The sequence below is a fragment of the Phyllobates terribilis genome, unplaced genomic scaffold, assembly GCF_046119375.1.
Source record: "Phyllobates terribilis strain yellow unplaced genomic scaffold, ASM4611937v1 Scaffold_2__4_contigs__length_985480577, whole genome shotgun sequence".
NCBI classification, from domain to species: Eukaryota; Metazoa; Chordata; class Amphibia; order Anura; family Dendrobatidae; genus Phyllobates; species Phyllobates terribilis.
In genome coordinates this window covers 795,264,612-795,277,460 of record NW_027362762.1, presented here as the reverse complement: position 1 = coordinate 795,277,460, position 12,849 = coordinate 795,264,612, and the positions used below count along the sequence as shown (strand labels likewise).

The 12,849-nt window shown below is 39.5% G+C and overlaps 1 protein-coding gene across 2 annotated transcripts in view; it reads left to right on the top strand.

The window, feature by feature from the left end:
* Window positions 1-12,849, top strand: part of PHKA2 (phosphorylase kinase regulatory subunit alpha 2) — a 98,457-nt gene that overhangs the window by 75,699 nt on the left and 9,909 nt on the right. Inside the window, exons 23-32 of one of the 2 annotated variants that reach the window (XM_073667434.1) lie at window positions 616-772; window positions 866-945; window positions 1,889-1,967; window positions 2,186-2,315; window positions 3,081-3,182; window positions 3,275-3,393; window positions 5,295-5,324; window positions 7,908-7,958; window positions 8,865-9,038; window positions 12,560-12,613. In XM_073667434.1, the coding sequence (XP_073523535.1) occupies window positions 616-772; window positions 866-945; window positions 1,889-1,967; window positions 2,186-2,315; window positions 3,081-3,182; window positions 3,275-3,393; window positions 5,295-5,324; window positions 7,908-7,958; window positions 8,865-9,038; window positions 12,560-12,613 (976 nt within the window). The remainder of the gene's footprint in view (window positions 1-615; window positions 773-865; window positions 946-1,888; window positions 1,968-2,185; window positions 2,316-3,080; window positions 3,183-3,274; window positions 3,394-5,294; window positions 5,325-7,907; window positions 7,959-8,864; window positions 9,039-12,559; window positions 12,614-12,849) is intronic. The other variant, XM_073667442.1, reaches the window with a different exon arrangement.

The following is a 12,849-nucleotide window of genomic DNA, read 5'->3' as shown; positions in this document are numbered from 1 at the left end:
ATATTTCCCTGTTTCAGACACTCGCATTTACAAAAATCCCTTGCTTTTCAGCAACTAGTTTAGTTCACAAGGCCAAAATTCCACATGTTTGATTTTTATCACTTATCCAATTGACATGTCATAAAAAATAGGATTGTCATATTATACCTCGCCATGCATCCACCTAGTCCTTAGATCCAGACTTTAAATGGTTTTCCGGGCTCAAGAGAAACTTCTACAATCAACCTATGTAACTGCAGATTTCCAAATTATGAGTCCGCAATGTGCACACAGTCAGGATACCCCTCTATTCCCAGTATGAGTGGGAGATCACATGACCACAAGTATGCGGTTTGCATACCTGCAGTCGTGTGTCAACTAGGTTCTCATCCATTTCTCTCAATGTTTTATTGCTCTGGAAAAAGAGCGATGTCCTGACAGTGTGCACACTGCACATTGCTACGACTTCGCAATCTGCATTCACATAGCGTGAGTGCAAAATTTTTTCTCAAGCTTGGAAAACCCCTTAAAATTTGGTCATGTATGCACTACTCTGTAACTGTACATGTATGAGTATTAACATAACTGTTTCCACATGAAAATGTCTCATAACCCATTCAATATTTCTGTGTATAGAGGTCTTGATTGGGACACAAATCTGAGTGGGCAGTGTGGAGTAACCGTACACTGCCTACTGAGTGAACTGTATGGCAAAGCTGGCCACAATCGAGAATGGGGTCTGATCCGCTACATCTCAGGGTTACTGAGAAAGAGAGTGGAAGTTCTGGCAGAGGTACGTCACCCAAACTTTTTCATGTCACCATTTTCTGGGTTCTCTAAGCAAATACAAAAACTTGATGTAATTCTTGAAATCTTATTTCATCAGGCATGTACTGACATCCTTTCACACCAAAAGCAGCTAACCGTAGGATTGCCCCCCGAACCTCGAGAGAAGACAATTACAGCGTAAGCAACAATTATTGGTAACATTATATACAGCATTATAACCACAGTTCTAGAACACAGCATGTATCATCACAGGAAAATTGACTTTCACATGTTTTATGGTGTCCATACACATAAGATGAACGGTGTCCAAAATGACCAATTTCGGCAGGACGGGACAACTATCTAATGTGTCCCAAGTTCCCCCCAGCTTCAGAGAAAAATTGGTTTGGTTGTTCCTTATTCCCTTCTCCACAATAAGAATACAAGCACGCTTGGGTGAGGCAAGCCCGCACCTGGCTGGGGAGATGACAGGTGGCCAAAGTGTATGGACACCTTTAAATTCCTATCATTTGACCTCACCCTATTTGTGTTATTTAAGGTTATTAAATGTAATTGATTGTAATAATAATCAAATAAAATCTGTTAGCAATGCATTGATACACTGCGAGAAAATTTCTATTAATGTAGTTCTTTTATTTAATCTTAAAATTGGTTTCAAATACTGAAGAAACTTTAAGTGGGTTGTCCACTACTTGGACAACCCTTCTCAATCCCTATGTTTCCCCACAGTAAGATAATAACACGTATATTGACCTCCGGTCCCGGGGATTGCATAATATTATGTCAAGCAATCCCTGTGTCTCATCAGCCCTGGTTTCACTCTCCCTCCTACAGATGTAATTGGCGTCCGGAGGAAGTGAGAGCTGCGGCTGCTCTCTCACTTCCTCTGGATATGTCTTCGTTTGTCTGAAGGAGGGGAGAGTGAAGCCAGTGCTGAATCGCTACAAGGATTGTGTGACATAATGATGTCCAGGAAAGCGAGTGCTGACACCGCTGGAATGGCACTGGTAGCGGGGGCTAGAATAAGTATTATAGTTGTCCTAATAGTGGACAAACCCTTTAAGTACTGTAATTAATAGAATACGATATATACATACAGCTAAAGTTATTTTTACCACAGACCTTTGCCTCCAGAGGAATTGGCTCATCTGATCTATGAAGCCAGTGGGCAAGATATTAGCATTGCTGTGCTGACACAGGTAAGATTTCAGTAGAGAACTGCTCTTGAAACTGTATTAAAAGTTAAGAAATTAAACCTGTAAAATTGTTATATAAAAGTTGAGTTTACCCCTTATAAATACAATGTGCAGAATACAGTAATTGGATTATATATAGACTTGTCATTAAAACTAAGGTGAAAATCAATAACACAGAAGAAGAATAATAGAGTGTATGTTCTGACATTTTCCTTTCCTAGGAGATAATGCTGTATTTGGCCATGTATGTCAGGTCTCAGCCCAGTCTCTTTGGAGAGATGCTCAGACTCCGTATTGGCCTCATCATCCAGGTTATGGCCACAGAGCTTGCACGTAGCTTGAACTGCTCAGGTTAGTTGTATCTCTATATTAGAAGAGTTCCTTTATCCTCTATATGCATGTATAATAGCTGATCATTTAGTGCTAATGTTCACAATACAAACCATAGGTACTACATGCTCAGTTGTGCATTTACTTCAGCTTGAGAAAACCTTGTGTCCTCCCAATGTAAAGACCCACCATACACATTAGATAGAAATCATCCAAACAAGATTTCCATTGATCAGTTATTTACCATTTATAGTTTATTTTGTTTATACCATTGTCCTCACATCTAGATTTCTACCCAGTACTGTGTGGGATCTTCTCTGCTTTTCAGATCCTTGTTGTAGCTGTTCTGATTCTGACCCAATAATCAGATATGCCAGATCACCAGTGAGGCCGAATTAAGAGATTAGGCCCTAATATTACGAGCGCTCGGAGAAATGACTGCCGCACAGGTTGTGAGCACATCAGTTTCTGTTTATTTATACAGAGAGTAATAATTTTTATACCATTTACAAACAATGCAACTCAATGCAGCCCATGTAGCTCCCCCTTTGTCCAGGTCATGATGATTTTATTCATCCTGTTCCATAACATGATTTTAGCAGGAGTTAGCAGAATGTTACATATGCAGATAAGAATAAGATCCTTGAGCGGAGACTATGAACCCGGGTAACTTTAAACAAAGTATAAGATAGAGAAAGGTCAGGAATCCAGAGTATGTAGAGAAATATAGAGCAGAGAGGAAAAACATTAACCCTTCTATAACTTCCTTTTGAACTTTATTTTCAGGTGAAGAAGCCTCTGAAAGTTTGATGAGTCTTAGCCCTTTTGACATGAAAAATCTTCTCCATCATATTCTGAGCGGAAAAGAGTTTGGTGTGGAACGTAGTAGTAAGTGATACTGGAGTGCATGTACCGAATGACTGTGAGTAGTGAGAAGTGAAGTTAGTCCAGATATTCAGATTTCCTTCTTGTTTGTTCAGTGCGACCAATAGAATCAAGTGTGACCAGTCCAGCGATCTCCATACATGAGATGGGACACACGGGAGCCACCAAGACTGAGAGGACTGGTATCAATCGGCTACGCAGTGAAATGAAACTGGTGAGTTTCATATTGTCTAAAATAACCTTGCCAATTATAAAAAAAAAAAAAAAAATACAAATTCCTAGCAGCAGTAATACGAGTGTATCGGACGTTCATGTGTCCGGTACTGACCAAAATTGTATTATTAAAAAAAGTATCTCATCCCTCTAAAACAGTCCCTTAGAAAGCTGTGTTGCTAGAATAAAAAATGTGTTAATGCAAAATAAATAACAATTTTTTTTCTCCACTTATTCTCCTTAAAAAAAAAATTATAGGTAATCAATAAGTTTATACAGTGGGTACCTCAAAAGGATACCAGTGAAAATTATAATTTGAGGGGTTGGTGGATTTTTTTCTTATTTGTACTTAAATCCATTTATTTTCATTTTTGGGTTTCATCAAAAATGTCACTATTTTACCTTTAATAACTGGCTGCAGAATGAGTTATCGGAGACTCTGTCAGTGAGCTCTTTCTGGCAGTCTATCAGGAAAGTTTATAACTCTTTTATCTCTTTTTCTGAGCTCTGCTCAGCTGATTTATAATCACAGACCTCATCAAAGTTGAATGTTCAAGGAAACGAAGAGACTATAGCAGCAAAACAGTGCAACATTTTTAAGAAAATACAATTGCAAAAAATTATTATTAGGTCCCAATTCATGCATCTAAGTAAAAAAAAAAAAGTCCCCAAATGTGGCAAACCCCTTTTAAGAAAGAAAAATTGCACTGTGCAGAAAAAAATAAAGATTTCTGTCTCTCAGAATGTGGTTATGAAGAAAATAAAAACAAAATAACAAACTCTAATAAAAATCGAAAAATAAGTTGTGGCCTTAAAAAGTTAATCTTTTTTTCCGTCAATATATTACCCCACTTGACAGATTATCTTCTGATATGTCACTTCTATACGCAGATATACAGCAATCATATCTGTGGGGAATACATAAAGAAACTGCTGCTAAGTGCTTGTTATCATAGTAACCAAGCAAATGATTGGTGTCCTGGCCAAACCGCAGCCGCAGAGGAACATATAGAGGACGGCAATGGCAACAACATCAAATCTGCTTCTTTAAAAAGAGGAGTTTTACCAACCACCTTGTATAGATCCTTTACATGTCAATTTATATAGCTCTCAGACTTGATGGCAGCAGTGACCCAGTCCGGTGTGCAATAGCGTCACGGCTCTGATTCATGAATGGTGCCATATTTTGCCCAAACCATATTTCCCTGTTAGTTGTCATTCCATGTAAGTTTGCCAGTGGTCTGTTGGGAAGGAAATACGTCAGGTACAGGAGTGTCTGAAATGTATGTTCTATACTGCATTACTGATGGTGCTACAACTAAAAAGCACCACTCCAGCTTTTTCTTTTTACCCCTGCGCTGGAATTGTGCCACTAACGTAAGGTCCAAAGTCACCTTGAGATAAAAGGGGCATTCCATGAGCGAAGAAAGTAAGAGGAAATCTAAAATAATTAAAGATCCATAACTCACCTGACATATAATGTTTCAGCTTACGTTCCAGTGCCGCTCACCACCGGCTTTTGTTTACTATGCTGCTGCAGACCCCGACTATTCTCATGACCACTGCAACCAATTACTGACCGCAGCGGTGTACCCTGAGACCAGTGATAGGCGGCAGTGGTCACACGAGCAGGTAGGATGTCATCACAGACTTTTCTCACGTGGATTTTGGCACGGAATGTACATCAATAAATATGGAAAACCATCTTCAGAATTTGCCCCATTGCTGTGTACATAGCAATGTGACAAATTTTATAGATACGGTATAATATATATATATTGCTATATTTTTTGTGTGTATATATTTACAAGTGTATAAATGATACATGCACACAGACATATAATATCAGTAATGAGTGTTTTGTTCTATTGAAATGACAATGTTGTTTATTTCCGGTTTCAGATGGATAGGAGATTTAGTGCCGATGATCAGGTGAATTATCATGTGGATGTCACCTAATTGAGTGTTTTTTTTCTAATTCTAACCCAGGAAATCTATTTACCGTCCTGCATCTGCTGAATTGTATATATGCTGTAGCTTTTATTATTATATTACCTACTTATTCCTTAATGGTAATTATCATCTTCAGTAAAATTCCTTTAATCTCTTCATGGGACCTGAAAGGTCCTGGAATATGGGATATTTTGTACAGTAATAGAAAAGCATAAAAACTGACTTTTAATGACAAGCCAAATGAAAGTGGTAGCATTGTCTTGTTATTATATTCCCCATTAGGGCATATGGACGTCATAGAGAGGAGACCCTGCTGTGTAGAGAAGGGGGGCCTGTACATGCCACAGTAGAGAGTGATTGTGGAAGGGCTTCAGATTAAAGGAATTTTATTGTATTTTGTAATCGTGTGTTCTCTTTGGATTTTCCAGTAACATACATGAGTTGTAAATATCTAAAGATTGATCTAAATAGTTGAAATCCTCATTATCTAACATTGTTTCTTTATAAGAATTATTAATTTTATATTATAATTAATATGTTGATATTATTAATTATATTTTAACATAATTAAGTTAAATCTGAATATATGTAACCCTGAGTCATCCTAGTCAGATTTTTCTATAGCCTAGTCAACTGTTTCCAAGTTAACTGGGTCTAATTATCTTGTATAGGTGGTAGATTTTAGCTGACAACCTCTAGTACCAACTGTTACATGTGTCATGGTTGCAAATTGTATCTTCAAAGAGGAAGAGGACTTCAACTCTAGCGCCACCTATTGGAAGTAGCAATCCTAAAAGTCAATATCGACCCTTTAACGAGCCTTGTCACAGGACTTAGGATGAAAGCCTAGCAGATGTGCTTGTTTTAAATTGTGGCCATAGTAACACAGTGAGAAAGCTAGTATTATGGTATATAATCCATCCTCTGCTTTGTGTTACGCTCGGTCACACAGAAATACAGTGTGTATAATGTGCCTTTCTTAGCCTTAGTGCCTTCTAGCTGGGATCTCACGTTGCGCCCTGCACAATGAGCTGATGGCTTCATACTAGGGGGTTCAGTCTGCACACTGCACTTTAATTTCTGCCATTGTTTAAAATTGTTGGGATTTCAGATTCTCTGCAGATTTTCTTTTATCCAGTTTGATTGACCGATCAGGCCAGTTGCATTGTTGCACTGATGTCCGCAAATGTGCACTCTTTGGCAGTTTTGCGTTAGGGGTCACTGAAGCCCACCAGATCCAGCTCTATAGCAGAGATCTTGTAAGCACAGCACTCCTTGCCTAGGAGACTGGCCACCACTGATGGACTGCAGCGGTTGCCTATGTATCACCTATATAATGAGCCATAAAATTAAAAGAAAAAATCCTTCCAGCCTTGAGAATGAAAAGGATTTTTAATAAGTACACTTAAAAGTTAATTGTTTTTAAAAGCACTTTGCAATTTTGCCCATTGACAATGATGAGACAGCCTTTTTTTTTAATCAGATACATTTTTATTAAACATAACAAAACTTGGAACAGATATTACATGACAATACTCTTTTTACAATATTACAGTAAGTTCACCCCCCTTCCCTTACCCCCCCCATGGAGACCTTTCTTTCTCTTTTTTTTCCCCTCTTCTTTCCTTTTCTTTTCTTCCCTACTTTACTCCTTTTCTTTCCTTCCCCTATTCCCTTTCCTTCTCTTCCCCTTCCTTCCCCTTTTCTTCTTTCCTTCTTCCCTCTCCACTCCGCCATACAGTTTACGAAGAGTTTTGAGATAGCCTCTTTAAATCTGTCAGCAAGTTTTTGCTATGTGATCCTGAGAGCTGCATAATACAGGGCTAGAGAACCTGACTCCAACGATGTTTCATATACTGGACTGCTTGGTGTAGTTTTGATCTAATCCCTGTTTTCTCTGTTGTAGATAATCAGGTGTGGGGGCGGGGGTTACACAGATTAGCCTGATTGCTGTGCATGTGAGCCCTAGTCCGGCAGTTATAATCTGCTGAATAAAACTCTGTATTGAAACTACATCACACAGCCTAATAAGTGACACATCCCTGGAATCAGGGTCTCTTGCCCTACATTATGTTGCTCACAGATTAAATAGCAAAAACCTGCTGACAGATTCCCTTTAAGTGTATATTAGAAATGAGGAAATAAATTAGCAAGACCTGCTACCTGCCAACATACCTGTCCCCCCTGACACACCACAACAATAAAGTCTTTGAAGACCACCAAATCAAAAGAAGAGTTGGGCTTGTCGTCAACTGACCACAAAATACTGACCTGGCTGCTGAACCAGTCTCTGATTTGCTCATCTCTATTGCACATTCATCCTCTTGCATGAGGCCATATCCACTGGTATGATTTACAGTAGCTTGCCCTTTATATGGCAATTACATAAAATATATCATACTTTGGATGAATCCATCTAACCGGATCTTTCCACTAACAGTTACTAAAAGCCTTTCCCCCTTTCTGGATCTGTATCCGTCCATTTGCTTCCTAACGATAAGATCCATTGCACGTCTGCTAGATTTGCTCTTCACCTGCATTATTTTCTGTGTCCTCCTGTAGTTCTTGTATGGCCATTCTGTAAGCAGCAGCATCTACTCATCCAGATCTACGGTAAAACCATCAATTATTTGCTTACATTTCACTTACTCTCACTATTGTACAATGGCTGTATACATGCATCCCTGGTGTTGACCCATATTTGCCTGAAACATGTAAGTATATACATGAGCCGATGATGAAGTGCAAAAAAAAATTCTACATAATTGTGAGCCTTCAGTGAGTGATAAATTATTGAAAAGTTTCTCCACCTTTTTTATCATTTCAATGAACCGAGCTGAGATTATATATTGCAGTTGGGTAGTGGCTCGCCAGTTTAGTGGTTCGCCAGTTTAGTGGCTCACCAGTTTAAGCTGGGGAGGCATACTAAGATCCTGACCCTAGACGAAAAGGTGAAATCAGATTTGTGAAGCGCTACTTTATGACGATCCCAAAATTTGTGAACAAGATTTTTTTTTTTAAAACTCCTGTGTTTGCATTGAGTGATGATTGTGGTCACATATAAATGCTGAGTAAGTTTGCCCCTTTTTAAGGACTTTAAGTATTCAATGTGCATAGAAAGTACTGTGCCTTCATGTTTTTGTTTTTACAGGTACACCCCTAAATCCCGAATTCATAGGCTGTCTCTGAATGTTGTTTTTGCATTGTGCCTGTTTGGCCGTGAAGGGGATTCATCATCTTTGCGGATTCCAGAGATTTATTACTGTATTATATTATCAGTTTGTTTCCGAATTAATCTTATATGTTGATGGATTATTATATATTAATTGTACAATTAATGCGTATATAACTAAGAATTTCTGAGTATTTAAGCCTCTTAAGGAGTATGCAAAGCCTGATGAAACGATTGTCAAATGAATTTAATTTTTCTTTCCCACTCTTTGGCCAAAAATCTTGAAATAGAATGATAATCAAGAGTAGGAAAGAAATTGTTATTGATCTTTTCATGTTTTCTTACAGAGATGTAGTAGTCCTTCTTCTCCTACGGGAACTTTGTCTCCTATTGCATCCTCTGGTCCGCAGCTTGTTTGGGATGATCACCAAGGCCAGTGGCTCAGAAGAAGAAGGTTAGATGGAGCCATCAACAGAGTGCCTGTTGGTTTCTATGAAAAAGTGTGGAATCTTCTCCAGAAAGTAAGTCTGTTTTAAATACTGATTAAATATTGTCTGAATGCACACAACCTATTGTACTTTTGGTCCATTGCATAAATGAATTATGCCTCGGGCATCATATGCTCCATCTTATCATTTTAGTGTTTCACCTTCAAAAACAACCTGAATGTTTTAGTTAAAGGGTTATTCTCAACATGTGTCTTCAGCCGCAAAAAGCTCTTCACTCTCTTCACTTCCTTGTTGTTGGGGGGGTGGGATCTCCTTGAGTGGCAGTTCTGGTCAGTATCATTCTGCTGAGCTTATCATGCTACTGTGATACACTCAGATCTATCAGTGCTTGTTCTGAAGTCTACACTGTTATCATTGTTTTTGCACATAGAGATTAGGGCCTTTGAACAAGTATACACTCCCTGACAGAAGTTACGTCACTTATCCATGTTATGTACATGAAAGCTTATAACCTGACGTTAAATTCATCCATTGGTTTTATAAATTACTCTTTTGAAAGCTGAAACCCTCCCAAATTTGGTTTAGGTTAAGAAAATAATTTGGCATCAATGCTGAAATATTGATCATTTAATGAACACAGAATGGTCAGATTTTGGCAAGACAAAAGTTTTGTCGCCCACAGAAAGTAATGTGATATTCAAACAAATAATTATCTTAAAATACAAATATATGTGGCATAACATTGGTGAATGGAGTTGTGGTGCTATTAGAATCATATTTAATATTTTGTGTGACTACCATGAGCTTGAAGGACTGCATCCATGCGGTTCAACAATGATTCATACACTTTATTAATGAAGTCATCAGGAATAGCAAAGAATGCAGTCTTACATGCCTCCACGAGTTCATCTAGATTCTTTGGTTTTGTCTTCCAAGCTTCCTCTTTCATCCTACCCCAAACATGCTCAATGATGTTCATGTCTGGTGACTGGGCTGGCCAGTCCTTGAGCACCTTGATCTTTTTTGCCTGGAGGAACTTTGTTGTAGAGATGGATGTATGAGATGGAGCACCATCCTGCTGCAGAATTTGACCCCTTTTATGATTTGGAATGTAAGAGGTAGCTAATACTTCTTGATATTTTAGGCTATTGATATTGCCTTTCACCTTGCAAATGTTTCGCACACCCCATACTGAATGTAACCTCAGACCATGATCTTTCCACCACCAAATGTAACTGTTTTCTGTGTGTATTTTGGATCCATATTGGCTCCAGTAGGTCTCCTGCAGTATTTGTGGCGGCTGTAGTGTAATTCTACTGAAGATTCATCAGAGAAATCCACCTTCTACCACTTTTCCAGCGTCCATCTGTTTAGCAGGCTGTGGGACTTTGCAAATGCCACACGGTTTTTTATTTGCCTTTTGTTTAGTGCTGGCTTCTGGGCACTGATTCGACCATGGAGGCCATTTCGAGACAGAATCCTACAAACTGTTCTAGTTGACACAGGGACTTGAGGTGACCAGGCCTGTTGGAGCTCTGCTGCAGTGGAAGAGGGGCTTGCTTTGGATTTTCTAACCAACAAACGTTCCCCCTGAGCAGTTGTCTTGCGGGGTCTGCCGGACCTGGGCTTATCAAACACATCTCCACTCTCTTCAAATCTTTTTTTTAATTCTTTGACGCTGAGACACATTAAAGGTGCCAGCCACCTCTGCAGTGGATCTGGTCTTCAGCCTCTTGATAATCAAGGCTTTGGTCGCAGGGTGGATTTTTGGCATGTTGTCAGAGCTCAAGTTGCAGTTCAAGTGAAGGTCTGGGATGCTGGGTTTCTTTTTATACACACCCACTAATTAACCAATCATTTACTGAGCACTGGTGAGGATGTAAACTAGGATTGGGTACATTATATGACAAGGCGACAAAACTTTTGTCTTGCCAAAATCTGACCATTCTGCGTTCATTAAATGATCAATATTTCAGCATTGATGCCAATTTATTTTCTTTACCTAAACCAAATTTGGGAGGGTTTCAGCTTTCAAAAGAGTAATTTAAAAAAAAACAATGGATGAATTTAACGTCCGGTTATAAGCTTTTATTTACATTTCATGGATAAGCGACATAACTTCTGTCAGGGAGTGTATGGCTTTGGAAAGTGAGAGCAGTGATAAGGAGAACTTCTAATAGTAGGAGCGGGGTCCTATAATTTTGCAGGACTGAGAACATCAGCTCTATGTCAGAAGACGAGAGGGAAGAGAGCAGCTGTGTAGAAATGAAAGGGTTTGCCTACAATTTGGACAACCCATTCTCATTCACCCTATTCCACCACATAAATTAATTACAGCCTGTTCTCGCCTCCGGGGTCGGTGCCATTCAAGGAATATTGGAGCTGGGTTTCCCAGGGCTCCAAATTAAGTCACATGATCCCTACTGCCAGTTGCTGTAAATGGACCTCTTTGCTCTCACTTTCTTCAGACAAAACTGACATCCGGAAGAAGTGAGAGCTACTGCTCTCTGACTTCATCCAGATGTCAGTTACTTCCGAAGGAAGTGAGAGTGAAGTGGCCACTGATTGGATGCAGGGCTGATGTGACATAAGAACGTCACGGGAGACCCAGCTCTGACTTTACTGGAACGACACTGGCACTGGAGGTGAGTACAGGCTGTTATTATTTTAAATGGGGGAATACGGTGATTGATAAGTTGTTGTCTGAGTATTCCTGACACCTTTAATGGGCTGGAGAGAGGAAACTGGGATCTCAGCAGTTAACTCCACAGCCTGGATTAGAGCTTGTTCAGTTTCCTTGCCAACTAGCTATAAACTCTGTAAGACAAAAGCTCTCATAGTAGGAGAATGACAGGAGATAGGAAAAGCAGGTCAATTGCGAATTTTTTATTCTTATTTTTATGCTGTCTAACTAACCATACAATTTTCATAACATTACAATAATCGTTTAAACACCATACAAAAGCTAGAATGAATCAGACGTATACCTCAGGTACAAATGTTTTTATCGAAGTGTTCCAGACAGACACCCATATCAATTATACATGTGTGCTTTGTACTTTAAAGGGGTTGTCCACTACTTTTACATTGATCGGCCGGGGTCCCGCACGCGGCACCCCCGCCGATGAGCTGTTATCTGTGCCGGTGGCAGCGGCCACTGGCCGGAGGTGCTCACCTGCGGGACTCCGCTGTCAAGTGGTAGTGGCCGCCGCGGTGTACTGCAGGTCCGCCTCCCATTCAATTGAATAGGAGGCTGATGTGCAGTACACTGCGGCAGCCACTACCACTTGACAGCGGAGCCCCGCAGGTGAGCACTTCCGGCCGGCGGCACCGGTAACAGCTGATCGGCGGGGGTGCCGTGTGCGGGACCCCGGCCGATCATACATTGATGCCCTATCCTTTGGATAGAGCATCAATGTAAAAGTAGTGGACAACTTCTTTCAGATATGATGGCTGATGATATAAACAGCTTAGTCTTCTCACTTTAGCTATAGTTATACAGGACTGTTATTATTCATGTGTATAGATTTGTGCATCCTTTTTACAATTGCAAAATGTTTTATCTTTTTCATCTTTCATATTTTTGTCTTCAGTGCCATGGTTTGTCTATTGATGGATACGTACTTCCCTCTTCAAGCACAAGAGAGGTAATGTCAAATATTTATTGGCCATAAAGTATACTAAAATCAAATGTATTACAAGTTAATTGTACACTGATCAGCAACTGAGATGTATCTTTTGATCTGTCAAGGATGGAGAGGTATTAGGCAATGAAAATTGGTTGTTGACATAATGTGTTGAAAGTATGAAAAAATGGGCAAGAGTAAAATCCAAATAACTTTGGCAAGTGCCCTAATTGTGATGGTTGGATGACTGAGTTAGA